The 25,847-nt window shown below is 43.7% G+C and overlaps 1 protein-coding gene across 1 annotated transcript in view; it reads left to right on the top strand.

Annotated features, from left to right (window-relative positions):
* The window catches only part of RETREG1 (reticulophagy regulator 1), a 122,836-nt gene that overhangs the window by 26,714 nt on the left and 70,275 nt on the right, over positions 1–25,847 (top strand). The window contains exons 2-3 of the mRNA XM_060146897.1: positions 5,914–6,020; positions 11,735–11,765. Coding sequence (XP_060002880.1) covers positions 5,914–6,020; positions 11,735–11,765 — 138 coding nt within the window. The remainder of the gene's footprint in view (positions 1–5,913; positions 6,021–11,734; positions 11,766–25,847) is intronic.

Genomic DNA, 25,847 nt, shown 5'->3' with positions numbered 1-25,847 from the left:
TGTAGGGGCCAGATGCCCGGTGGGAGCATTTGGTCTGAAAGGAGTCACACCTGGAGCCTGGCCAGAGGAGGGATGGGACGCCTGAGGAAGAGGTGAAGGGACCAGGGATGTGTGTCCTAAAGAGGTGTGAACATAATCCTCGCTTTCTGCAGTCTTGGTGCTGGTGGCTGGTGTCTTTGAGGAGTGCTCCTGGCATCTCTTCAGTCAGTTCATCACACCCTGAGCAGACATACTCTTGAAAATTGGTGACAGCCCTTCCAGCTATTTTCATGTGATAACGGGAGGTGGAAGAGGCAGGAGCTTGTGTCTGGGAGGTATTTAGCAGAGTGGTGAGAGAGCTGGCTTAGAGCCAAGCTGTCTGGATTCCTGGATCCTGTCTGGATCCTGGCCCTGCCTCCCCTGATCTTGGGGCCTTGGGCAAGTTTCTTAACCCCTCCCTGCTCATATGCAAAATGGAGTACCTTCCTCACGGGATTGTTATAAGGATGAAATGAGGGAATACATTAAATGATGTCTAGAACCGTGCTCGCACTCGCTAGACATCAGCGGTTTTATTCACTGCAATGTGGTCTGGAGGGCAGAACTAGCGCCGCTGGGTCAAGGGAAGCCAACCTTAAGGGCACTTTCTCACTCTTCTGTTTTAGCCTCTGCGCTCTTGCTGTTCTCTGTGCTTACCGTGTTCCCGACCTGGAATGCCTTTGGCGCTTTCCACCTGGCAAAGTCTGACTGCTCTAGGGAGGCAAAGCTTAAACACCCACCTTCTTTCGAGAGCTCACTCTGCCTTCCTTATGCAGTTATCGGCCCTCTTTCCTGCTCCCACACCCTTTTGGAAAGTATTGATACTTGGGTTAAAACATAGTTGTTCACTTGTCTGCTTCCCGGCTTCGCAGGGATTTAGTCATCAGTGTGTCCCTGCCGCTAGCCCAGTGTCTGATAATCACTGGTTATGGAATGAAAAGGGAATTTCCCCTTCCCCCAGTAATAAAAGGATACAGTAGGAAACTGGATGCCGAAGACATGCTGAGCTCCCCGATATGAGATGTACTTCAGTAGAGATGGGTGATTCTCACTGAGGGAATCATGGGTTGCATGAAAGTGTAGTCTTTCTCTGAGTGGTACCACAGAGCGCCGGCATCAGAATTGCTTACGGCCCGCAGACAGGGATTTTTTTTTTTGTGATGTCCTATGAGACAGTTTTCATATAAAAGAAAGACTGGTTTGACAATTCCGTTCAACTACCTTTTAAAAAATAAATTTTGATTAAGTAAGGTTGAAACCCTTGTTTTTCTTTGAGCTTTCAATTTTAGCTAACATAACTTACTATTTTGTTTATAAATCGATCAAACTTTAACAAGCATTTTCAAGCGAGTCTTTGGTGAATGACTGGTTTTATTAAAAAGTTTCACTATACTCCCTTCAACATTTTAAACTGCATTTGTAAATTTTATATTTTCCCTGTCCCTTTAAAGTACTTTATTATCAAAGGTTACTAAGGTTATACTAAGAGACTCAGGACCCAACCTGATTAAGCTTCCACCAGCCAAGATGGGACACTTGATGGTCAGTGGGATGAGACTGCAGCGGGCTGGAGCACATCATTCACAATAACACTAAAAAAAAAAAAGGAATGACCCAAACCAACTTTGTTGCCTATAGGGGATACTAAGCAACTGTCTCATTATCTTGAAGGCTGGTAAATAGAGAGAAAGAATCAAGCGTTGATCCTGCCTTTCCCATGAGATCCGTCTCTTCCGGTCATCAAACATTGATGAAGGGGAGTTTCTCTTTATAGATGTGACCCAGCTAATACCCGTAGCAAGAATGAAGGGCTCCTGCCCCTGGGTAGTCCCTGAGGAATCAATGCCAGGCAGTCATCATGAATGGCTGCTAATGTCACAAAAATAGAGACACCAGACAGTATGCGCCTCCTGATGGGAACACACACCTCCACCTATCATGTAGCTCTATAGGAAAAAAAATTGAACCTAAATCTGGTCAAGACTCTAGATGCAACTGTTTCCAGTCTGCAGAAGGGGTAAAGGAAAATGTTAAACTAAACCACAAAGATACAAGGAGTGATTCTCAGACTCTGGAAAACTTTACTGGACAAAACGAGTCTGTTTCTTCCACAGAAATTTTCAGCAAAAATAAATAAATAAATAAAGGAGAAAGAGATAGAGAGATGGGGGGCGGGCAGGAGACCTATAAATTACAGGAAACTTAAAACTCACCTCTATCCATTTCAATGTATGACTTCTTCAGATTCTGTTTCAGTCTTTGACTGTGTGTGTGTGTGTGTGTCACGTGTGTACATGTGTGTAAAAGATGACTGGGCAAATGTGAATGCTGCCAGGTATCTGATGACATTAAGAAAGTAAAGCAATTTTATTAGGTGTGCTAGTGGTATTGTTGTTAGGTTAAAAAGTGCTTTTTTGTTTTTGAAGATAAATGACAACATTTACAAGTTAATTTATATGATGCTTGATATTTGCTTCAGATAATTTGGGTGTGTATGTGGTGAGGGGAGCTTGGTGGGTGGGAATATAGAAGAAACAAGATTGGCCATGAACGGAGAACTGTTGAGGCTGGGTTTATTATACTTGGCTCTCTCTTTTTGTATATACTCGAAAGTTACCAAAATAGAAGTTTTTAAAAAAATGACTTTGTCTAACAACCAAGATCTCCCAATATTAGGCAGTTCCTGTAAAATAAATAAACTCATAGATGTTCCTAAGATTTTAATTTCAAATCACAACTCTAAATTATACTACATATTTTAAATTGGAGCCATGAGACGAATTACCGTAGGCAGTAAAAAATAATTAAAACACCAAATACGTGCAGGTTTTTCTAAGTACAGATTATTACTATTAGGACTTGGTTTCTCAGACATGTGTATGCTTAATTCTTGGGCTGCAAAGATGCTCATGTACTAAGGAGACATGCAGTCCCATACAGGTATGGCATTACCATCCCAAGTAGTTGTTGGGTTTGCTTTCTCATCTGGTTGAGGATTCTTAATGACCAATGAGACCCTCGGGCAAGATGCCAACTATACCCTGGCCCAGGGAACACGGGGGTGGGGTGGGGTGGTGGGGTGCGCATCCCCAGTGCTCTTGGGAGTTGCTATGGCAACGTTCTCTAAAGGAGGGCTTCTGGCAGCCAGGGCGGTGGGTCAAAGTCCTGTCATTCCGTAATTTTTCTATTCCTGGAAGATTGTAATTTCCACTAAAAGAATAACTAATGACCTTCATTGCTTCAGTTGGTTTTGCATTTCTCTGGTTTTTAAAAGATACTTAAATGGCTTCCTGGCTAGCTCAGAAGACCTTTAGACTTGAGGGAACTTTCTCTCCTAGGGTTTTGCCTGACTCTGCCAAGAAGGCTATTCTAATGAAACATACGAATCTAACAGTGGCAGATTCCCCCCAATGCAATGGGAGTCACACTGTGAGTTACAACTCACTTGTGGAGTCACTTTAGTGAGCCAGAGTCAGCATTTAAAAATACAGTGGAATTGGAGGAAAGTATCAGAAGGCATCACACATTTGTAAGGATAAACATTATTTTTGAAACTTCGGTTTCATCTGTTTGTATTTGGAGGTAAATGGGTTTCTTATGGTGGATCACTGTCAAACATTTTGGAAACTGCCACTTCAGTGTGAGGTGGGGAAAGCAGAGAGGCTGACACACAGACACGCGCAATCATTAATCATAAACTGACGGCGAGCAGGTAAGCCGAAAAGCAAATAAATACCGAAAACAACTCGGGTTAAAACGCACATAAGAGCTCAAAAATAGAGCAAGTGTTAGACCCATAGTGGAAGAACCAGTTATTGTTACTGAAGATGTGGATGTTGGCATCGTGGGTTGTCTTTTAGGTCTGCTCCTTCCTCTGCATATATTGTGCACCATTTATTCCTTTTTGGTAGCACAGTGCCTGGCGCAGTGTAGGCCCCCATAAATAAATGTTTATTGAATGTAAACACTAGTAATTAGACCGCCTGTCTAGGAGGATCCGGCGGGGGAGGACCCTGGGGTCTGGGAATCTGTATTTTAACAAGCTTTCCAGGCAGCCAAGCTGCTGGCAGTTGCAGACCAATATTAAAGAAGCACTGACCTATTCTGCCCACTCTGGCCCAGGTCACACGCACAGGTAACATTACAACCAGACGTGGAAATTGGATTGTCCACATTTTGGGAGGTTTTTTTTTTTTTTGGCGGTACGCGGGCCTCTCACTGCTGTGGCCTCTCCCGTTGCGGAGCACAGGCTACGGACGCGCAGGCTCAGCGGCCACGGCTCACGGGCCCAGCCGCTCCGCGGCATGTGGGATCTTCCCGGACCGGGGCACGAACCCGTGTCCCCTGCATCGGCAGGCGGACTCTCAACCACTGCACCACCAGGGAAGCCCCTGGGAGAGGTTTTACCCACAACTTCACCAGCATCTCACGTTGACCATTTCTCATCAAGCACATTGCATAACCTTCTAGCAGACGTCCTGGCCTCCGTGCTTCCTCCCTACTCCACCTCATCCTCTCTGCTGCCCCCACGCCTTTTCCTAAACCACTCATCATTTCATTTACCTACTCTATACCTTTGGCTTTCTCTCTGTTGTCAGTAGTGACGACTGAACTCCCTACATATCCTTCAGGGCTTGCCATAGTCTGCCCCCAGCCTGGCACCTCAATTTCTTCTCTCTGCCAGTCTCCCAACTCTCTTGTTGTTTATCCCTCTGCTTCCGCAGGGGCCATCGCAGACCACTTGCACGCCCCAGGCACACCTCACCCTTGCCTGGCTCTTATCTTCCGCTCATGTTGTGTCCTCCAATTGGAACAGCTTCTGTTTTCCTCTGAATTGCATCCATCCTCCCAGACCAAGTTCAATGCCACTTTTTATAAATCTTCCCTGATTTGGAGCTAATCATTTCTCCTCCTTTGTTTCTCTTTGCTCTTTGCTCGTGTCTTGCTATAGCACCAAGACTCATTGCCTTGGACTTTTGTTAGTGCAGCCTGTGTTCATCTCTCTGATGAGGAAGTAAGTTCCTAGAAGGCAGTATGCATGTGTTCTTTGCCTCTTTATACATCCCACACTGCCTTACAACTAGTATTAAATGACATTTCTGTTAAATTGATTTTTCTGAGTTATGATTACACCAAAGTCAATATTAATTGGTAGCTTAGCCAACTAACTTCCGTAGCTTAGCCAACTAACTAACTTCAGCCTCTATATGAAGGCTCAGAGCTCCTTGTGACTTCCTTGCCATTGCATTCCTTTATAAACCCAATCAAAAACAAAACAAGAGAAAAAGTACTGTAGGGTCTGTGTGCTGTTCGTGATAAAGAATTCTTTGTTTCCCTCTGGAGACGAGGTGGGCAGATAGACAAAAGGGCAGTGATCTTAGAAAGGGCTAGCAAATTGGATCCCTAATAACTGCTGTTTTTAAGAGATTGGTGGGGTGGGGGGTAGGATTTAAAGAAGTGGATGTGGCATAAGAGAAAACCGTAAGACAGAGGACAGCAAGTAAAGGGCATCTACTCCAGCTTCTCTTGTGCGTGAAAAAACCCTGCTGCTCTGCCTTTTTAATTTTAGCCCATCATGATTCTGCTCCAGGTCAGTTCTGTTCTGTCTGTTAGCAGAGTGATATTTGGGCCATACCCAAAATAGCAAATCTTCTGCCCAGATTGGAGGTTAGAGCAGAAAGCCTGGCACAAAAGTCCACATGGCTCCAGTGCTCTTACTTCCCTGACTTTGATGCTATTAAGTAGCTTTCATGTGGTCACGTTGAGGGTGCTTTTGACAAGTGAAATCATTATTGAATGTATTTTTTGTTTCTGTGGCAGAAAGTAAACCTAGTTTTTAAAAAAAGGTACAGTCCTCAAGTTGAAATAATGATTTGTCTGTTTTTGCTGTGATAGGTTCCTTGCACTGACTCCATGGAGAGTGTATCACCTGATTTCTGTCATGATCCTTGGACGTGTTATTATGCAAATAATAAAGGATATGGTTTTGTCTAGAACAAGAGGTAAGAAAACTCAACATTCATTTTTGTGGTATTTAATTTTCTAGACCCTGAATGTTTGACCTTTGTATAGGCAGATTAACTGAGCAGTCTTTGAAATGGAGCAAAATAACAGATTATATAGGGAACTGGTACGGTTTAGGGTACGACAACGGTTTAGGGTTAGCGTAGGTTCAGGGTACGGGTTAGTGTTAGTGTACGGGTTAGGATTAGGGTACGGGTTAGGGTAAGGCTTTGGGTAAGGGTTAGGGTTAGGCTTAGGGTTAGGGTTAGGGAACGGGTACGGTTTAGGGTACAGGTTAGGGTACGACAACGGTTGAGGGTTAGCGTACGTGTTAGGGTACAGGTTAGTGTTAGTGTACGGGTTAGGATTAGGGTACGGGTTAGGGTAAAGCTTCGGGTAAGGGTTAGGGTTAGGCTTAGGGAACGGGTACGGTTTAGGGTACAGGTTAGGGTACGGCACTGACTTTTCTATTTTGAATGTTAAATATTATTTTTAAATTTATTAAATTTATTTACTATTTATTATTTATTTAACTGACGTTGTCCATAGTCATAGCTACTGCTGCTGGGCAAAAGGTTTGTGTGTGTTGGTTTCTCTTTTGGCTCTAAGTGCCGTTATTTTAAATACCATTTTGGTATTCAAGTAGGCTGCAGTGAGGATAACAGTTAAATATTAATTACATCCCACGTGATGAAACTGGGCCATCGGAAAATGGACTAGTTTATATAAATTTTTTCTCTGCCTCTGTGGAGAAAAACAATAAGTTCAGGGCTTAGAAACAAGTAATGGTTAAATTCATTTTTAAAAATGAATTGAAAAATAAATTCGTTTTCAACACCAAATTTTTCAAAAAATTCAAGTGAGAACTTGAATTATTTAAAAAAATGTACTTCAGGTTTTCTGAGTAATTTGACTGTATCATAAATCTGAGCCAGGCTTTTCCATACTTGGAGGAGTTTCCTTTTACCAGGGTTTGAGCCAGTTTTTGTAGATGGACAAAAATCCCTGCTTGGAATAATTGAGCCCCATGAAATTAAGTGAAATAAGATTGATTTGATCAAAAATAGCTAAGAGGGGGTCACAGTGAAGCAGTTGATTCCACTAAAAGTAGCCCCAGATGGAGGGGTGATTTTGGTAGGGCTCCACATAGGTGGACGCACGTAAGAACTGTCCAGGGCCCGAGCCCTGGCGGGGATACTGAGGCTGCTTGTGGGAGGCACCCTTTCCTCCCTAACACTGACCCTGGGACCAGGGCTATAGGCTGTTACGGATGTACCATCGTCTGTTATGGATGTACCATCAGAGTGTTCTATGGTGCGCTTTAAATCTGGTTTCTATTTTAAGCCTTTATGGTTCTTAAACTAACTCATGTGTAAGCCGTTTAGAAAGATTGTCCTCCATGGGTGTGATCCCTCCATTCACTGTTCTGGGAAGGTGAACAGGTGGGTTTTGCCCGGACATTGCTTTTCTTGAATCTGTACATTTAGTTTATATTCCTGTGCACATTCTTCCTTCTCTCCCTCCCCTTCTCCCACCCACCTCTTTCCTGTTTCAGAGAACAGACACCTAACTCTGCCTTCTAACCCTAACAGGCACCTGGCCTGCTACTTCCTGTTTACGCCAGATGTATTAATTCTGCCTAGAGGTGGGACATCTCCGAGCTATAGGACTTTGTGCTGGGGTTGGTGAGATCAATGCATGGCGATACCTGCGTTTCTGCCTTGATTCATAACTGATAAGAGGAGAACCTGTTTCTCTCAAATAGACTTGGTAACATTTTCACCCTCTAGGAGCTCCCTCAGAGGAATCTTAGAAGAAATAGCCACTTAACCTATTTTACCTGCAGTCATTCTAGCTCAGTAGGGCAAGAGACCTCACAAAGCACTCTGAGCATCTCGATGTTTTCAGTGGTGTACAAATTTGGTCCCAGTCTGGGCACAAGTTTTAAGGAACGGAAAAATGGGGGGGGGGCAAGGATGAAGTGAAAAGACGTCGTGACCGTCCTTCTCTCACTCTCATGAGGACCATTCCCTGCATTGCCTCACCAGCTTGACGTTCTTGCAAACGTGCAACTTTCGTATTACGTTGCAGGAAAGCTCTCCACTGCAAAGATTCAGTCCTTTAAAAAGTTAGGGTGGTAGGGTGGGAAGAACACCAGTCTTCTAGAGCTAGTCGGCTCCGTTTCTCAGCCGTGGAGAGGCCCCGTCGAAGACCGCATTGGTTTCCTGTGGCTGCAGTGACAAATTACCACAAGCCTGGTGCCTCAGTGCAACAGAAGCGTCTCCTCTTACAGTCCATAATCAGTATCACGGGGCCGAAACGAAGGTGTGGGCAGGGCCACGCTCCCGGATTCCTTGAGCATCCCAGCTTCTGCCGGTTGCTGGTATCCTCGGCTTCTAGGGCATCTCTCCAGTCTGTGCCTCTGTGATCCCATCACCTCCTTCTCTGCCTGTGTCAAGTCTCCCTCTGCCTTCCTCTTGCAAGGACACTTGTGATTCCATTTGGGCCTCACCTGGATAATCCAGGACAGTGTCCCCATTTCATAGCCCATAACTTCGTCACGTTTGGTAAATCCCATTTTCCATATAAAGTAACATGTTGCAGGTTTCGGGGATTAAGACCCGATACCTTTGGGGGCCGTTATTCAGCCTCCTACGTAATCTGAACCTCTTTATCCTGTGAAATGGCAAATCCTCCTTATACCGCAGGGTTGTCTAAGGGTCAGACAAGAGCATGAAACAAAAGCACCTCAGTCAGTAACGGGCCCCTCTCTCGAGCTCCGACCCGCGACCGGAACAGCATGGGTCTGTTCACCCATCAGTCGGCCCATGTTGAGCGCCTTCCTCTCACCAGTGCCTCTCTGCCCGAGTCCACCTCTCACGCTCCAGCCTGTAGGGCGGGCGTTTGTCACAGGCCAATCTTTCTGTCCAGGTTTTCACCGGGGGACATTGCTCTGAGTGCAGTGTTTCTACTGCATGAGGAAACAAGGAGAAGCAGGACTCCTGGCCGCGCTCTCCCAGCGCTCCCAGTCTGTGGCCAAGGCAGCGCTGGAGCCTGCGTCGTCCTCTGCAGTCGAGTCTTTTAGGACAAAGGCCCGTTGAGCCCCATGCGTGGTCGGCAGAGCCTGGCTTTGCAGGCCCTTCAGCCCAGGGCCCTGCAGTGATGACCTGGTCTCTGGGAGGCGCAGAATCGGCTTCAAGTTGGATCCAGATGCGGGGATGGTAGCTCCATGGCTTCATCCAGGACCGCCGGGCTCTCATGAGCTACCCTGGCCCGACGGCAGGAGCAGCGAGGAAAGGACCTCCAGGTCATCTGGCCCCTCGCCTCTCCGCCAGCTTCCCCGCTTCCCACAGCATTTTTGGCTGAAGGGATTAAGACTCTCTTGTTAACATTTAATTGTACCTCTCCTCTCCCTCCATCATATCTTTAATACCGTCTTAGGCACTTAATACGAAATAGGTGAGCAGAAGTGTGGCGATACCTTCTTGGGACTTAATCGTTGCGAAACCCAGGGACCCCGTGTCTCTGGTTTCTGAGTCACCAGTGTGGACGCCCTCGGCCGTGATGGATTTCTCTCTCACGGCCTCGCTGTTGTGCGCTTGACTGTGTGCTCCCCAGAATTAACCCCTTCCTCCGGGCTCTGGGGATGCTTCTGCGGTGTGGGAAACTCCTCCCGCAGCCTTCAGTTTTTCTCGACCCCCTTCTCCTTCTGTCTCTTTGCCAAAGAACCAGTAATTTCCGCACCCCGCTGTCTTTGAGATGCTCTTCAACGACTGCGCTGGGCAGTGGAGGAGGGCTCAGCAGGTTCCTGCACGCCACCTGTGGAGGCATCGCCGACTGCTGTCCCTTTAGGCCTTTCCTCCTGCCAAATCTACGCTATCCATTTGATGCTGCCTTCCGGTCGCGGTTGAACGTGGACCCACCTGCATTCGTGGCCTGTGAACTGTAGGCCTTTGTGCCCACGCCATGCTCTGTCATTCCCGCTTGTGCCCTGATGGCTCGTGTGAAGCCCGGCTTCAGTCCCCGAGACCATCCCTGCGCCTTTGACCTTAGCCTTCACAAGTTCTGTCTCCAGCCCCTGCAAGGCTGGCAGTCAGTCCTCGGTGCTTCCTCCTGTCCGGCCCCACCCCGGCCCCTCACTCCCATTGCACCGGGTCTGTGACCCCAGTTGAAGCGTGCCCCTGCTCAGCCTCTTACACTGCACTGTCCTCAGCCCTGTGCTGCCCCGCCCTGGTCTACCTTCAGCTATTGAGGCGCTGCTGTCCTCACCGTTCTAACGTCCTCGCTCCCTTAGCCAGCAACTGTACTCATTTTTCCAATGCTTTTGTTATAATTAACACAATACTATTCAGATTTCAGGTGTACCACATAGTGACTGAGTATTTTATACATTGTGAAGTGATCACTGCAGAAAGACCAGTTACCATCTGTCACCATATAAAGTTGTTACAATATTATTAATTAGATTTTGTATGTGTGCATTACATCCTCATGACGTATTTATTTTATAGCTGGGAGTTCGTACCTCTTAATCCCCTTCACCTGTTTTTGTCTATCTCCCCGCCCCCTCCCCTCTGGCAACTATCAGTTTGTTCTCTGTATCTATGAGTCTCTTTCTGTTTTGTTTCTTCACTTGCTTTTTTAGATTCCACATATAAGTGAAATCATACAGTATTTGTTTTTCTCTGTCTGACTTATTTCACTTAGCCTAATACCCTCAGGTCCACCCATGTTGCCACAGATGACAAGATTTCATTCTTTTTTTATGGGCAAATAGTATTTCATTGTAATATATGTATACATTACACCTTCTTTGTCTGTTCATCTAGGCAGAAAGCAAAAGCAGATCACTTGCACAGTTCTAATAATCTGATAAAAGGATGCAAGCAGTTTGGAGAAACTTTTTCCTGCGGCTGAATTTTAAGAAGAATTTATCACACGCATCTTTACTAGGGGACGCTGAAGAACAAAAGGGACAACATCTTTGGCATTTGTTCGATGGAAAAAGCAGAAACCACCTCTTGGCCATTTCTTTTCTTGAACTTCATTAAAGCTGGTAGCGGGGAGTATAGTGTCAAGGCAGAGTCCAGTGAAGAAAGTCATTGGAGAATTAAGAAAGCAGATGGGATCTAAGTGTATGTGTGTGTGTATATGTAAATGTTGATTTCCTTTGAGCATAGATATAAGCTCAAAACACCTAAAGAATGAATAGATAAAAATCTCCTTTCTCAAATAGCAGTTGTTTCAGTTCTCCTTTGTCAGTACCATTTCAGAGTTCCCCTCAAATACCACCTCTGTTATTGCTGCTTTCTTGACCAGCCACATTTTCTCTCCTCCCTGAACTCCCACGGCTTATGTTTCTTGTAGAGTTCCTATACCACCTACCTCGGTTCAGATTTGCTTGAGTGCGGGTTCGGTCTGCCCCATTGGACAGTACAGTCCCTGAGGCAGGACCATGTGTTATATGGTGCTCCGTCTTCCACGCTACCTATCCAAGTGTTTTGCATATAGTAGAATCTCAATGGATATTTGTGGACAACTTGCCTGAATGAGTTATGGTAGCAGAAGTATACGCTGTATGAACTGATCGTTTCTAGAGTTTTTTAAGATCCAAGCGGTCCATTTTAAACAGCTCAGAATATTTCTAAGTTGAGAAATGCCTCAAGAGGAAAATACCTCCATTAACATTTCACATTTACTTCTCCTATTGCAGGTGCACAGTTGTGGAGAAGCTTCAGTGAAAGGTAGGGAACATCCTTTTCATGTTATGGCTAACGGAGGGCAGGTGGGAGAGGTGACCAGGCCGCCAAGATGCATCTCTGAAACCATAGTTTAGTGACAGGATTGATCATAGTAATCTGCAAGAGTGGGAACATAAAGAAAAATACAGTCGAAGTGAGGGCGAGGATAAAATCAGGACTCGTTCTAGGAAATGGTTCATGTCTTGCTGTAATGTTGGGCCGTGTGCACGCGTAAGAGTCGTCATGTGTGAGGATGGGGGCGGGGGAAGATGGGGGTGTTTTCCTTGGGGATTTCCTCTCAGACCTCACTTTGGAGCCTGAGCGGCGTGCTGTAGTGGGGCAAGAAAAGGGCAGCCCCAAGTCCCGGAACTCTGCAGGAGCATTCCTGAAGGCCGACTAGGCTGTCGGCTCCGAGGACCCTGGGGTGAGGAGACGAAGAGTAGGGGTGAGAGGCTTGTAGGTGGGAGGGGGCAGCAAACGTCCGCAGGGCTCTGGGCTCCTTGTGCGGCCACAGGCAAATGAGTCCCCTTTTCATTTGCCATCCCCCATCCTGAAGTAAAGGCTCTCTTCTCACCTGGAAGAGAAAAGAGGCGGGGCAGGTGAGGAGAGGATCAGAATTCACATCACCAGCTGTGCATATGAGAAGTGGAAAAGTGAAGAAACTGTAAGCGTCAGTATTCCAGTAAAGTGAAATTTTGTAGTTATTTATTTGTTTAAATTCTGCCTTAAGAATACCCTTGTATGACTGAAAGAGGGATGGTTCGGCGCTCGACTAACATCAAAGTGGGCAACATGCGGTGAAGGCTCACAAAGGAAACAAAGTAATGCCTTTAAAAATCCATGAAAAAACCATAACCTGGTATATAATGTACTCTTTTTTTTTAATAAATTTATTTATTTTGTTTATTTATTTTTGGCTGCGTTGGGTCTTCGCTGCCATGCGTGGTCTTTCTCTAGTTGCGGCGAGCGGGGGCTACTCTTCGTTCCGGTGCACAGGCTTCTCACTGTGGTGGCTTCTCGTTGCAGAGCACGGGCTCTAGGCACGTGGGCTTCAGCAGTTGTGGCACGCGGGCTCAGTAGTTGTGGCGCACGGGCTTAGTTGCTCCACGGCATGTGGGATCTTCCCGGACCAGGGCTCGAACCCGTGTCCCCTGCATTGGTAGGCGGATTCTTTACTACTGCGCCACCAGGAAAGCCCCTATAATGTGCTCTTAGAGGCTGTGCTCATGAAAATAATGCTTACTTCAGGTGTAAAGGCTAATTTTATGAGTGGTCTACTTCTGCGTGCTTGTTCCTTCATTTTGGAGCCCAGATTTTCATGGGCAGAATGTAAACTTGCCAAAGACTCAGCAGAGGGAGATATTGGCTATAAGAAGGGAAACCTGATCCTCTAGGCACAGACCCACCCCTGGCCTGGCAGGCCAGCTCCTGGCTTCCGTCCTGCCCCTGCAGACACACTGGGCCTCCTTGGATAAGTGACTTAAGCTTTCTCTGCAGGTGTTTCCCCATTTGTCAGGTGAAGAAATTGAGCATGCTCCCTAACTCTGGTTGGAGGAAGAAGATCTGACCAAGTGAGTTAGTGTAATTTCAAAGAAATTTCAAAAGCTCTTCGAAGCAATACTCTTTCAGATTTACTGATACTCAGTTTGACCTGCCAAGAGCTTTGCTGAAGCCCTCGCTGTCCACAGCCCTTCTGAAGTAGTTACAAGTTGCCTGGGAGAATTCCCACTGTGTACTTCCTCTTAACATAGAAATTATTGGGATGTTTGATAAGGATCTGGAAAAGATATTAGCTATTAGTGAGCACAGCAGGACCAAGGCTCTCACTTTGCCAGTGTTGGGTTTGGTCAGGGAGTGAGTAGCTCCTTATAATGCGGCTTTTTTAAGATTTATAATATTCCACTCGTTTGGGGAGCTGCCTATGTGCCCCCAGAGAAGCCATGATCATGGAAATAGCCTTTTCTTAGGGAGGGTCTCATTTACTTCAGGATCACCCAGATGGATATTCAGATGCAGCTAATTTTCCATCCTGGTCCCAACCCTGCAGCTAGCGATCTTGCCAAGTTCACTTATCTCTTGGCCTCAGTTTTCTTATCTGCTGAATGAAGAGGTGAGAGAGAATCATCTTGAATATCTCTTCCAGCCCTAAAAAGTCTATGATGTGATTTGAGGGGGATTAGTGTTCCTTTCATACTGTTATCCATTTACCTTTTTGTTTGGCCAGTGCCTCTTTCAAAGTGATTGAATTCACACTAGAAAGGTTACTTCCTCAATTTTTTTCACTGCACTTTCCATTGTGTAATTTCATTCTGATTTCTGTTGTTCACGCTGGAGATGTGAAATTAAAATATGTTTTCCTCTGATTTCTTTGATGATGATTTGGTTTGTTATTTACAGTGACTCTTGGCATCTGGTACTTGCTAGTGCCGTGTTTTTAACATTGAAAAATTCAAAACCGCCTTATTTGAAGAATAAAATACAGTGCTTGATAGGAGGGTCTTTGCAGGCAGAAGGAGGTGCTGTTTTGCTCATGTGAGGCAGGTGGGATTAGGATCTTTCCACTTACAAAGTCTCAGGCGCTGAGCTCAGAAATCTCGCCCTCATTTGGCGGTAGTTAGAAATCAACATTTCTAAATCCTAAAAATGATAAAATGTGAACTCAACTACAGTACCTTGCCAAGTGGGTAAACCCTAGGCATACAGCAAAAGAATTAACATCAGCGCAAACACTTTCCACCTTAGGAAACTAGATGTTTCTTCTTTTCTAATATACTGAAATTCTCCTTAATTACTGGTGGGAATGCAAAATGGTACAGCCACTTTAGAAGACAGTTTGGTGGTTTCTTACAAAACCAAATATATTCTTATCATGCAGTCTGGCGGTCATACTCTTTGGTATTGACTCAAAGGAATGAAAACTTGGGTCTACACAAAAAACAACACCCAGATGTTTATAGCAGCTGCATTCCTAATGCCGAAACTTGGAAGCCACGAAGATGTCCTTCAGTAAGTGAATGGATAAATAAACTGTGGTCCATCCAGACAATAGGATATTAATCAGCACGAAAAAGAAATGAGCTATCAAGCCATGAAAAGACACGGAGAAACCTTAATCATATCACTAAGCAAAAGAAGCCAGTCTGAAAAGGCTGCATATAATATGATTCTAACTATAAGACATTCTGGAAAAGGCAAAATTATGGAAACTGTAACAAGATCAGTGGTTGCCAGGGGCTCTCGAGGATGGGAGGCACGAATAGGCAGAGAACAGAGGATTTTTAGAGCAGTGAGAATAGTCTGTATGTTATTACTATAATGGTAGATACAGGTCATTACATTTTTGTCCAGACCCATAGAATGTACAATGCCAAGTGTGACCCCTAATGTAAACTCTGGATTTGGGGTGATTATGACGTGTCGGTGTAGGTTCATCAGTTGTAACAAATGCAGCGCTCTGGTGGGGAACACTGATTAGGGAGGAGGCTGTGTGTGTATGGGGGCAGAGGGTATATGAGAAATCTCTGTGCCCTCTGTTTGATTTTGCTGGGAACCTAAAACTGCTTTAAAGTAATAAAATCTATTTTTAAAAATTTAAAAAAGGAAAAAAAGAGATGAGCATTTTTCCCCCTCTTCCTCCTCCCCACCCCCCATCACAGCCTGCACAGCTGGGATTCCCAGGTCTGTCAGCCAGGCTTAATTGTTCCTCTTCCCAGCATTGCGCTAGTGGTTTGCGCTCAGGCTCAGAATGAACCAGGCCTTTTCTCTGTAGGGCTTGTTTAAGGGCCATGACATTCACTGTTCAAAAGGTGGATGAAATCATGGACCACTCTGCCTTCATTTTGCCATTGTAGAGCTTTTCCGTGAAAGAGGAGCTCCTTGAAAAGGGAACTCTGTGCACTGTTGGCAGGAATGTAAATTGGTGCAGCCACTATGGAAAACACTATAGAGGTTGCTCAAAAAACTAAAAATAAAACATTCAGATGGTCCAGGAATTCCACTCCTGGGTCTAGATCCAAAGGGAATGAAATCACTGTCCTGAAGAGATGTCTGCACACACCTCCCCCATATTCACTGCAGCACTGTTCACAATAGCCAAGACACGGAAACAACTCAGCGTCCACCAGTGGATGAATTGGTAAAGAAAACTGGTATATATACACAATGGAATGTTACTCAGCCATTCAAAAAAGAAGGAAATTCTACAACATGGATGAACCTGGAAGGCGTATGTTAAGTGAAATAAGTCAGACAGAGAAAGACAAATACTGTGTGATCTCCCTTTTATGTGGAATCTAAAAAAGTTGCTCATAAAGAAACAGCAGATTGGTAGTTGCCAGGGCTGGGGGTGCAAGTGAGGAGGTGTTGGTCAAAGGGCACCAACCTCCAGTTATAAGATGGATGCGTTCTGGGAAACTAATGTGCAGCATAGTGACTCTGGCTAACAATACCATATTGTGTACTTTAAAGTTGCTAAGACAGTAGATCCGAAATGTTCTCACCACCACAATGACAAAATGGTAGTGATGTGAGGTGAAGGATGTGTAAACTATCCAGTGTGGTAATCATTTCGCAATATGTACGTCTATCAGATCATCATACTGTACACCTTAAACTTACACAAGGTTATGTGTCAATTATATCTCAGTAAACACTGGAAAGGAAAGTAAGTTTTTCCTTCCTATAATCCTAATGGCTTATTTCACAGACTCTGGGAAAAGTTGCTTTTGTCAGCTAAGCTTAAAGCATTTCCTCCAAAATTTAGCAGGAAGATGGTGATGTCTATGTACAAGAAGGGTATTCACAAGTATAACGTGTTATACCTAACTAGTAAATAACAGTAAAGCCAGCATCAAATTTCTGATGTCTTCAACAATAAAAATTGGATCATTTTTAATCAGATGCCATTCACATATCAGTTTTTGTACGTGGAAAGTTCATTTTGTGCAAATGTGATTCTCAGTGTGTGAGTCCTAAGAAGGGCTTGACCTTTTTCTTTACTAAAGGTGCTTGACCTTTTTCTTTACTAAACGGTAAGCCCCAACTCTGCAATATGAACAGGATTTATATGGAGCAGTCTGTCAACTGAACCAAATTAACATCTTCTATGGCTCGTTCCTAGTCTTGGGATGAAACCTGACCCGGGGTATCATGGCTCTTAATTCTCGTGTGACTGTGGCCGCTGACTGAATAATAGCCTCTGTTAACAAAGGAGAAATTGTGCCCATTACATTTAAAAACAAAAAGTTGGTTTCAGTTTGGCCTGGTTTTTCTAAGGAAGTATAAATTAGAAGAAAGTACTTTTACTTAACGTATATATCGATCATTCAAAATTTCTTTCCCTAATTCTTTAATAGTTTTGTACATTATAATCCAGATGAAGGAGCTCTTCTCGTCGTAAATTCTGTTTTACTGTTCAGTGTCAATTTACGGAAAATACACTTCTTTCATCAAGACTACAGGTTTTGGAAATTATGGCTGAGAACTCTGGGATTTAATAACAGACATCGCCAGAATCCCGATGCCTCAGACGGTGTCTTTCACAGGAAGTGGGGAGTGGCTTTCCGAGAATGTAACAGGGGCATCCGATCTACTTTGCCTTACCTTGAGCTGACTCTTGGGGTGGGCACAGCAGAGAATTAACAGACGCAGTCTTTCTAGAGCCAGCAGGAGTCAGCAGGAGTTGTGGGCTTTTTGCCTGCAGCTTGGTCAAATCCTGGGACGACTCCTCTGAGCTCTCTCGCTCTCTCTCTCACCTGCTCTTAAGAGAAGCAGTTCTGTGGCCCTGCTTGGTGAGATGAAATGCCCTTTTGTCTTGTCAGCTTCCAGATAATTGCCAAAGTGTTCTAACCGTTTCTATTTTTTTCTGGAGAAAAGGAGCCAGGAATTGTTGGTTGTAAAGCCCAGCCCCCAGCTTGCCCCAGCTCCTAGGCCCAGAACCAATCGGAGCATGTAGGTAAGAGCCGTCTAATTGATTAAATCCTTGAGCGCAGCCCCATGCTTCCGGTAAAAGTGAGACGTCATCTAGCATTTGCTAACTTGTCTCCTCTGAGGAATAGGATTTAGTATGAACACTGCGTATTCTGTATTTATGAATCGTCATCACTCATCAGAATTCCACAGACAGGATGAATCACCAAGTCAAAAGCATTAAGTAGTCACATGGCAGCTTAAAAAGTTTTCTTTCTTTCTTTGCTATTAGGCACAGCAGTAAATCCGACTCACGCATCGAAACTACTAGATTGTACAGTTTTAGTCTTTTCAAAAGTGTCTAAAGTCACCTTGTAACTTGTATTTTGGAACCTTTCTAAGAAGGCATACCATTTGCAAGCTTTCTTTTTTAACTTCAGCCAGAACTGCGGTTAGGGAGCCACATCTCCGTGACTTTTAAAGGAAAGTCTTGCTATGAAGGATACATTTGATTGGATTAAATGAAAAATTCTTTTCCTCGGAAAAAAAAATTCACTTAAATTCAGAAGATGCTGGATTTTAACACAAGCATATCTGGGCTTGGGGAGTCTTTGGCTGGAGATGCCTGGGCCAGCCTGGGGGCAAAGCACCACTTTGAAAGTCTCTACCCTGCCAACATAAAACTCCGAATAGGCCTTTTATTCCTTTTTTCAAAAATAATAATCGAGCACAATTCTGTAGTCATATATCGCACAATGGAGAGTTGAAGCCCTTTTATTCCTCTCTCTCCGGAAAGAACGGACCCATTCAGCAACTGAGAGATGGTGAGCTCTTAGGCAGCACGGCTGCGATGTGGCTTCGAATTCTTCACCCAGATTCCAATCTGTTGTGTTCATTTTTAAAAGTTGTACTTTGACAATCAGACCAGTTGAAGACAAGTGCGGAACAAAGGACTACAAGCCGTTTTGAAAGCTGTTTGAGGCCGAAGGGGACAATTCTGCTTCTTATCTCTTCACCATCAGTGGGGTCTCTACATAAAAAGTGTTGACTTCCTAAAAATGCCTCATGCTAGAACTTTAAGGGCTGTTTTTTCCTCTCAGGAGCCCCTCAAGCTAAAAGCCCTCCCTGAGACCAACGGGCATCTTCACAACAGCAACTGATTTCTTAGGCATTAAAAATAAAATGAAACAGGAAGTACAAATTATTGTGTATAAAATAAATAAGCTACAAGGATATATTGTACAACGCAGGGAATATAGCCAATATTTTCTAATAACTATAAGTGGAGTATAACTTTAAAACACTGTGAATCACTATGTTGTACCCCCGTAACTTATATAATATTGTACATCGACTATACCTCAAGAAAATAAAGAAAGAAGATGAAACAGGAAGTACATTTCATAGCCCACTGGCTTCATTGACAAGGGAGACAAATTGTTAGACCTGTTCCTGGCTGTACATTCATTTCATGAGTAACGTGTTCTCCTTATATTCAGGCAGATTTATCAAGTCAAAACGTGGGCAGGAAACCAGAGTCAGCCTCTCAGTGAGTCTGGGAGCAGCAGCCCCTGACTTAATACTCAGGGCTCCTAAGTAAAATGCACTCAATATTATATTATAGTTTATAATTTTCGGTTTTGATAATTTGGAACATTTCTTAAAGTTAATGTAATTCCATAATCTGATTCAATAATGAGTCCAGTCAGCTTTTTTCCCCCATTATTTTAGCTCTATTTCATCTTTGCTTAATTAAAGATGTGTGTACGTCACTGTTTTCTATGGCTTCACCATGGCTGTCTACAGCCACTTCATAAGTAACAAAAATTCCAGCTTTGATCATTTAATCTGTGTTTTCAGATTCTCTTAGGCTCCTTGCTTATTAGGTTTGATTAGGTACTGGATCCTGCATTATTAAGGATTTGAGAATGTAGTTCACTTATAAATATATCAAGTAATTAAGCTAGACTAATTGTTACCTAGTAGCATTCTTGCTTCAATAAACTTAAGTTACCAAGAAGGAAGAATGGTTAGTAGTTAATATTTCTCTTAACTTTCCCTGGCCTATGCTGTGATTATTTGAACATAAATTAAGACTTCACAGGTATTTGAAACTTTTTGTCCTCTGTCCGTCTGTCTTTCTGTCTCTTTCTCTTTCTCTTTGTCTCTCTCTCTCTATTGTTCCTAAACAATATTTATAGTCATATTTGCCTAATAGCATTTAAAATATAACTTTTTTCTTGATTTTAAAAGTAATACATGCTAATTTAGAAAACTGAAAATATAGGGAACTTATTATAAAAAAGAACACTCAAACCTTATAAACCCATCACCCAGAAATTAAACTCACTTTCGATTTTATTTTTTCCAGTCTTTTTATAAAATTATATCTGATTTTATTCATTCATCGTTTCAAGAAATATTTATTGCATGCCTTTATGGCCAGTACTTCTAGGCATTAGTAGAATTAAACAAAAAGCAACAGCTCTGTCCTCCTGGAGGTCACATTGTAGTGAGTGAGCCAGAAAATAAGTTACTACAATATATAATGTTAGATGGTGAACGACGTTTAAGGGAAACTGAAGCAGGAGAGGGGATCAGGGAGTGTGAGGGTGGGAGGTGAGGGTCAAGTTGTATTAAAGTGCTCAGGCAAGCCCTCACTGCAGAAGAGTTTTGAGCTAAGACTTGAAGGAGGTGAAGTTGTGAATCATGTCTGGTTGAAGAGTTTCTAGTCAGAGGGAACAGCAAGTGCAAAGGCCCTGGGGCACAGTGATTTTTGTTTTATACTAGTAAGTTTTTTTTTTTTTAATGCAACTGTAGTAACTAGAGTAAATGGAATATTATGTAGCTAATTAAGATCGTATTGTGAAAGTATGAAAATGGGATATGAGATATGAAAATGTATCATTTGTAAAAAAATTGTAGATTTAAAGCATTGCAGGGAGGTATAATGCACAGTACCTTACAGTTATGTGTTGAACATGTCTGGTAGCTCTTGCGAAGGGAAGACAGGTGGTTTTTGTTTTCTTGATTTTGTTTATCTTTATTAATACATTTTACTTCTATAACGGACATGCATAGCCTTTAACATGAAGAGAGACGAAAGATACTCAGTGAAAGGAGAGAGCATCCCAGCAGTCAGGGTGAGGCCTGGGACTCTGGACATGGGAGATGACACACCGCTTCAGGTATTCAGTTCACGTAAGGGCTCCGGCTCCTGAGCTGCTGACCGGAAATGGGGCTCTGGTTACGCAGATGGCACGGCCCGGGCCTTGGAAACAGGTCAGGGTCGAAGTGCAGAGAAGCAGCGGGGCTCAGAGGAGGGGCGGGAGCCTCAGGAATGCGTCAGGGGCATTACAAGGGGGCCCTGACCAGCCCAAGTGTCACTTGATACTGAGCTTCATAGGATTGGGGCAAAGAAAAAGGACTAATGTATTATTGAGTAATACATTAAAATGATGAAGTTCCAAGGTTAGGTGGTGTTCAAGGGGTGGGATAAAAGTTCCTAAACCCTTCCTTTCTGAGGCTCAGTGACAGGTACAGGTGAAGGGCCTGCGTGCATATCCTCATGATTTAGACGCCCCCAGAAAGCTTATCTAAGTAAAATTTGGAAACTCTTTGTATCCTCCAGAGTGAGATTTATGCCTCTATCCTTATACTCCAAACTATAGTCTTTGGGCAATTCAAACAAGAATGAACCTGGGACGACAGTGTGTTCTCTTCTGAACACCCCTACAGAATCCCTGGGTTCTGTAGGTCAGCCAGCCAGTCTTGTCTATCGGTTGTCAGTTGTCCATCGGTCAGCTGTCAGTCTAGCCAACCTACCTACCTACACGTGTTCCTCAATTATCTTCTAATGATCGTATTTTATATATTGAAGAATATATGTAACATACACAGAAGTTGTAGTCATTATAATAAAACAGATAATCATGAACCTTCTCCCACACAGGGTTGATGGTCCTGCATCTCCCTTACCTCCTCCTGCTGCCTTCCCAGGCTGAAAGCAAGCACGGTCCTGATATTTGTGTTCTTTGTTCCTTTGCTTTAAAAAAAATACGTGTGTGTGTTTGTATACACATATAAATATATGTATTTATATGTATATATGTATATATATAAATATATGTGTATGTATATAAATATGTGTATATGTGTATATATGTATATAAATATGTGTATGTATACATATATATTTAAATTACATATACATGTATTCCTAAATAAAAATTTCACTTTTGAGGTCTATTAAAAATGGTTCCATATTTATGTAGTCTTCTGGAACTAATATCTTACCATTAAACTTTTACAAAAAGATAAATCCACGTTGCTGTGTATAGCTGCGGTTCCTTCTTTTTTGTTGCTGTATAGTATTCCATCATGTGACTATACCACAATTGATTTATATGCTTGTCTTTGCATTGGACTTAGGGACATTTTTTACCAGACTGTCCACTGCTTCTGTGAGTTTCTGAGTTTACAACAATCACAAAAAGGGAAAAGGCAAATGCCTAACCCATAAAGTGAATGGTTTTCTAAGCCAGAATACTGTATATTTGAAAGCCTGTGTAAAGACTGCATCGACACTTGGGCTCTGACAGCTGGAACGATGTCCTTGCACGCTTGGCAGTGTTCTAGGGCTGGCCGCCACTAGAGGGTGTGGGAGAGCTGGCCAGCAGCGTGTTGGAGAGGCTGAGGATAACATGCCTGCTGTTGAAGCCTAGCTGCGTGGCACCAGTGATTTTAGTGCTTGCACATTTCAGCAGGACAAAAACATCAGTGTCGCTTCAGTTACAATAAGAAGATCCAATTAAAGGTTACATCTCTATCTGTACAGGTCTGTGCCAGGTTACACACACGTTTTAATGTAGGCGGGGTGAAAAAATGAACAAGGATGACGAGTAGTGATAGGCTGCATCAAAGGAGCATAAGACAGACTGGGTGGGGAGGAAATTCACATACAAATGGCCCAAAACGATGACAGATGACTCTGCTTCTCAGTTTAGAAACAGGCTGATGTCCGAGGCCTCCAAGAACTCAGTAGTATTTTGAGTGTATCACCCTGTTGACTGCGTATTTCTATCCAGTGTCTCAAGAAATCTTCTGAATGTTCTTTATTACGTGCTCTCCAAAGTCTCCTTCCCTTGCTGGCCCCTGACTTAGTACTTTTCCCTCTCTTGGAAATGAATGGAAACCCATGGATTTTTCCCTCCCACAGAGCTCTAAATACCCTTGAATCAGGAATCCCAGAAAATGGCTTAATTTGCGGTTTCATGGAGGGAGAACTTCTTGTGAGTTGTTCACCCCAGGCCAGCAACTGACCTGTGAAATATTGAGGGCAAAGGTCCCTCTTGTTAGAAACGTGTAGGAAAGTAAGGGCTACCAAATAATCCCCCTACCACCCACCTAAAGATGTCTGCCTCCTGACGCCCAGCACCTGTGATTATATTCCTAACATGGCAAAAGGAACTTTGCAGATGTGACTAAGCTGAGGATCTTTACGGTGGGAGTTGATCCTGGATTATCCAGATGGGCCAGTGTAATTATAAGGGTCTTTGTGAGAGGGAGGCAGGCAGGCAGGCAGAGAGGAGAGAGGATGCTGATAGCTTTGAAGATGGAGTGTGGCCCCATGAGCCAGGGACAGGCAGCCTCTAGAAGGTGGAAAAGCCAAGGAAACAGGTCTTCCCCCAGAGCCTCTAGAAAGCATGCAGCCCGGCGGACCCATTTTAGATTCTCATCACCAGAACCGTAAAGTGATAAATCTGTGCGGTTTTAAGCCACTAATTTGATAATTCGTGTAGCAGCAATAGGAAACTCCCATAGTGTTCCTTATGATGTGAAAGAACTGGCTTGGTTAGAAAATGTCGAGTGTGGGTTTACCAACTCACATCTCCACCCACTGAGGAAAGGCAGTTGGACCCCAGTATGTGGGAGAACTGCGTCCTGAAACGAGGGTTAGCGTGATGCCAGGCGAGGTGACGAAGCACCGGGAAAGGACAGGGAGCCCAGGGTGGCCTGGGGAAATGTTCCCACTGGCGCATTAGACAGCTTGAAAAGGAAACACGAGGTCAAGATGGTCCAAAAGAGTCCTGAAGACGCCGTATGTGGAAGCCAGGGGCAAATATTATTTCAAGGAGGAGGCTATTAACAGTTTCCAAGAGCAAATTGCATTAAAACATTTGTAGAGACCTTTGTAAATAGTTGTCCATGCTTTTGTTTATGTGCAGAGGAAGAGGAGGTGTTTGGGGGTAAAAATACGAATTCAGGGGCTTAAGGATGAGATGAGGGCTGAGAAAATGGAGGTAGGTCGTGTGAACCATGTATTAGAAAATATTCGTGGTGAATGAACGCAGAGAGATTAAACAGTGGCCAGGAAAAGCAGCAGCGTGTCTTTTGTTGTCGTTGTTTACATTTTTTTATTGTGGTAAAATATACATCATGTAAAGTGACATTTAGTGACATGTAAAGTGACATTTAGTACATTCCCAATGTCATGCAGCCATCACCACTGTCTAGTTCTAGAACAGTTTTGTCACCCTCAAAAGGAAACCCCATAATGACAATCTCCATAATCACTTCCCATGCTCCCCTCCCCCTAGCTCCTGGCAGCCACTAATCTGCTGCCTGTCTCTGTGGGCTTTCCCTATTCTGAATATTTCTTATAAATGGAATCATACAATATGCGGCCTTATTGTTCCTGGCTTCTTTCATTTAGCATGATGTCTTCAAGGTTCATCCATGTTGTAGCAAGTATCAGTTCCCCACTCCTTTTCATGGCTGAATAATATTCCGTTATTTGGACGTACAGCATTTTACTTGACGGACGTTTAGATTGTTTCCACTTTTTTGGCTGTTGTGAACAGTGAACAGCTTGGTTTTCTCTTGTGTGGTTTTGTTTTCGGGATAGAAGGGTGTGACTGTGTGGGAGAAGATGGGGACACGGCAGGGCGGGACTGCTCTGGTCCATGCTGCCCGGTCGCTGGGTAGAACTTGCAGGGAGAGTCACTAGGGGGCAGGATGATGTCCAGGGGAGAGGTGGACCTGGGCAGGTGATTCGCTTTGCTTTTCATCCATAAATTTCCTCTGGAGAACTGAAGATGGTGTAATATAACTCAGCAAATGCTGGAATGCCTGCTGGGGAAGCTGGATTCTAGGCAGCCTCCCTGCCTCCGGCAGCGAGAACACTGCTTCTGAAGGAGGAATCCAAGAATGTGCCCTTCACTTGTCATTTTAGTCATGTGTCCTTTAAAATTTTTTTTTGAAAGAGAAGGGACCATACAGGAAGGAGGGGAATGGGAGGGTACCTTATGATTTAGAGGTACATCGTAAAAGGAGGAAAAAGGCCATTGTGTCGTATCCTTACTGGGGTAGATTGCATTACGCATGTGCCGTTTCAGTTTTTTTGAAGGCTATTCTTGCTTGTGCCTGTTTTTAATACCTGAACAACTGGGAGAGAGAATTTATAATCCTGCAGTCATTTGGCTTGTATTCTTAGAAAGTATTTTTAAACTCAACTTTCAGAACCCTCCAACATCATTTAAAGCACAGGAAGTGCTTTCAGTATTCGTTTCTCCTAAAGTGCAAGTTTTAGATTTTGAATAGGATTTTTACTTCCACTGAAAACACATTTTAACATGTCTTTTCCTTGGTGTTTGGGATTTTTTCAGGGGGAGGGGTCAGTTGTTAATCTTTATTAAAATGAGTGATATTTTCAATCATGACTCAGGAGTCATCTGCTCTGGAAAGAAAACTAACTGAGCTCCAAAGCTTATCAAGATAAACATCCCCACGTCAGACATGGATGTCTATGTTGAATAAATCACACTTCTAAATACTTTTTCTTTCCCCTGCGGCTAAGTTGGAATGAAATCATCTTCCTTTAAAGGGCTTTTCATGGCTGCACCATGCTTGGAATATGTAGTGAAACCTCAGTAATTGAGGGGATTTTTAAATGAAAAAGAAATTTGTATTTTTAAATTGAGAAATGGATATGAAATTGACTTGGGGTCACAACAGGACGGTCCCAATCGAAATCCTCAGTAAACTGGCCTAGGAAAGACTGCCCCTTCTCCACACTCTTGCCCAAATGGAGGTGTTCCGTGAATACATAGGCGATTGAGTTGGACCACTTCTGCTTCCCTAATAGAAGGGGAGACGTGACCCTGGTTGGAGGAATTT

Source organism: Lagenorhynchus albirostris, chromosome 3 (assembly GCF_949774975.1).
Source record: "Lagenorhynchus albirostris chromosome 3, mLagAlb1.1, whole genome shotgun sequence".
NCBI lineage: Eukaryota > Metazoa > Chordata > Mammalia > Artiodactyla > Delphinidae > Lagenorhynchus > Lagenorhynchus albirostris.
The sequence above is the reverse complement of the archived record's forward strand: the minus strand, read 5'-3'. Positions and strand labels throughout refer to the sequence as shown.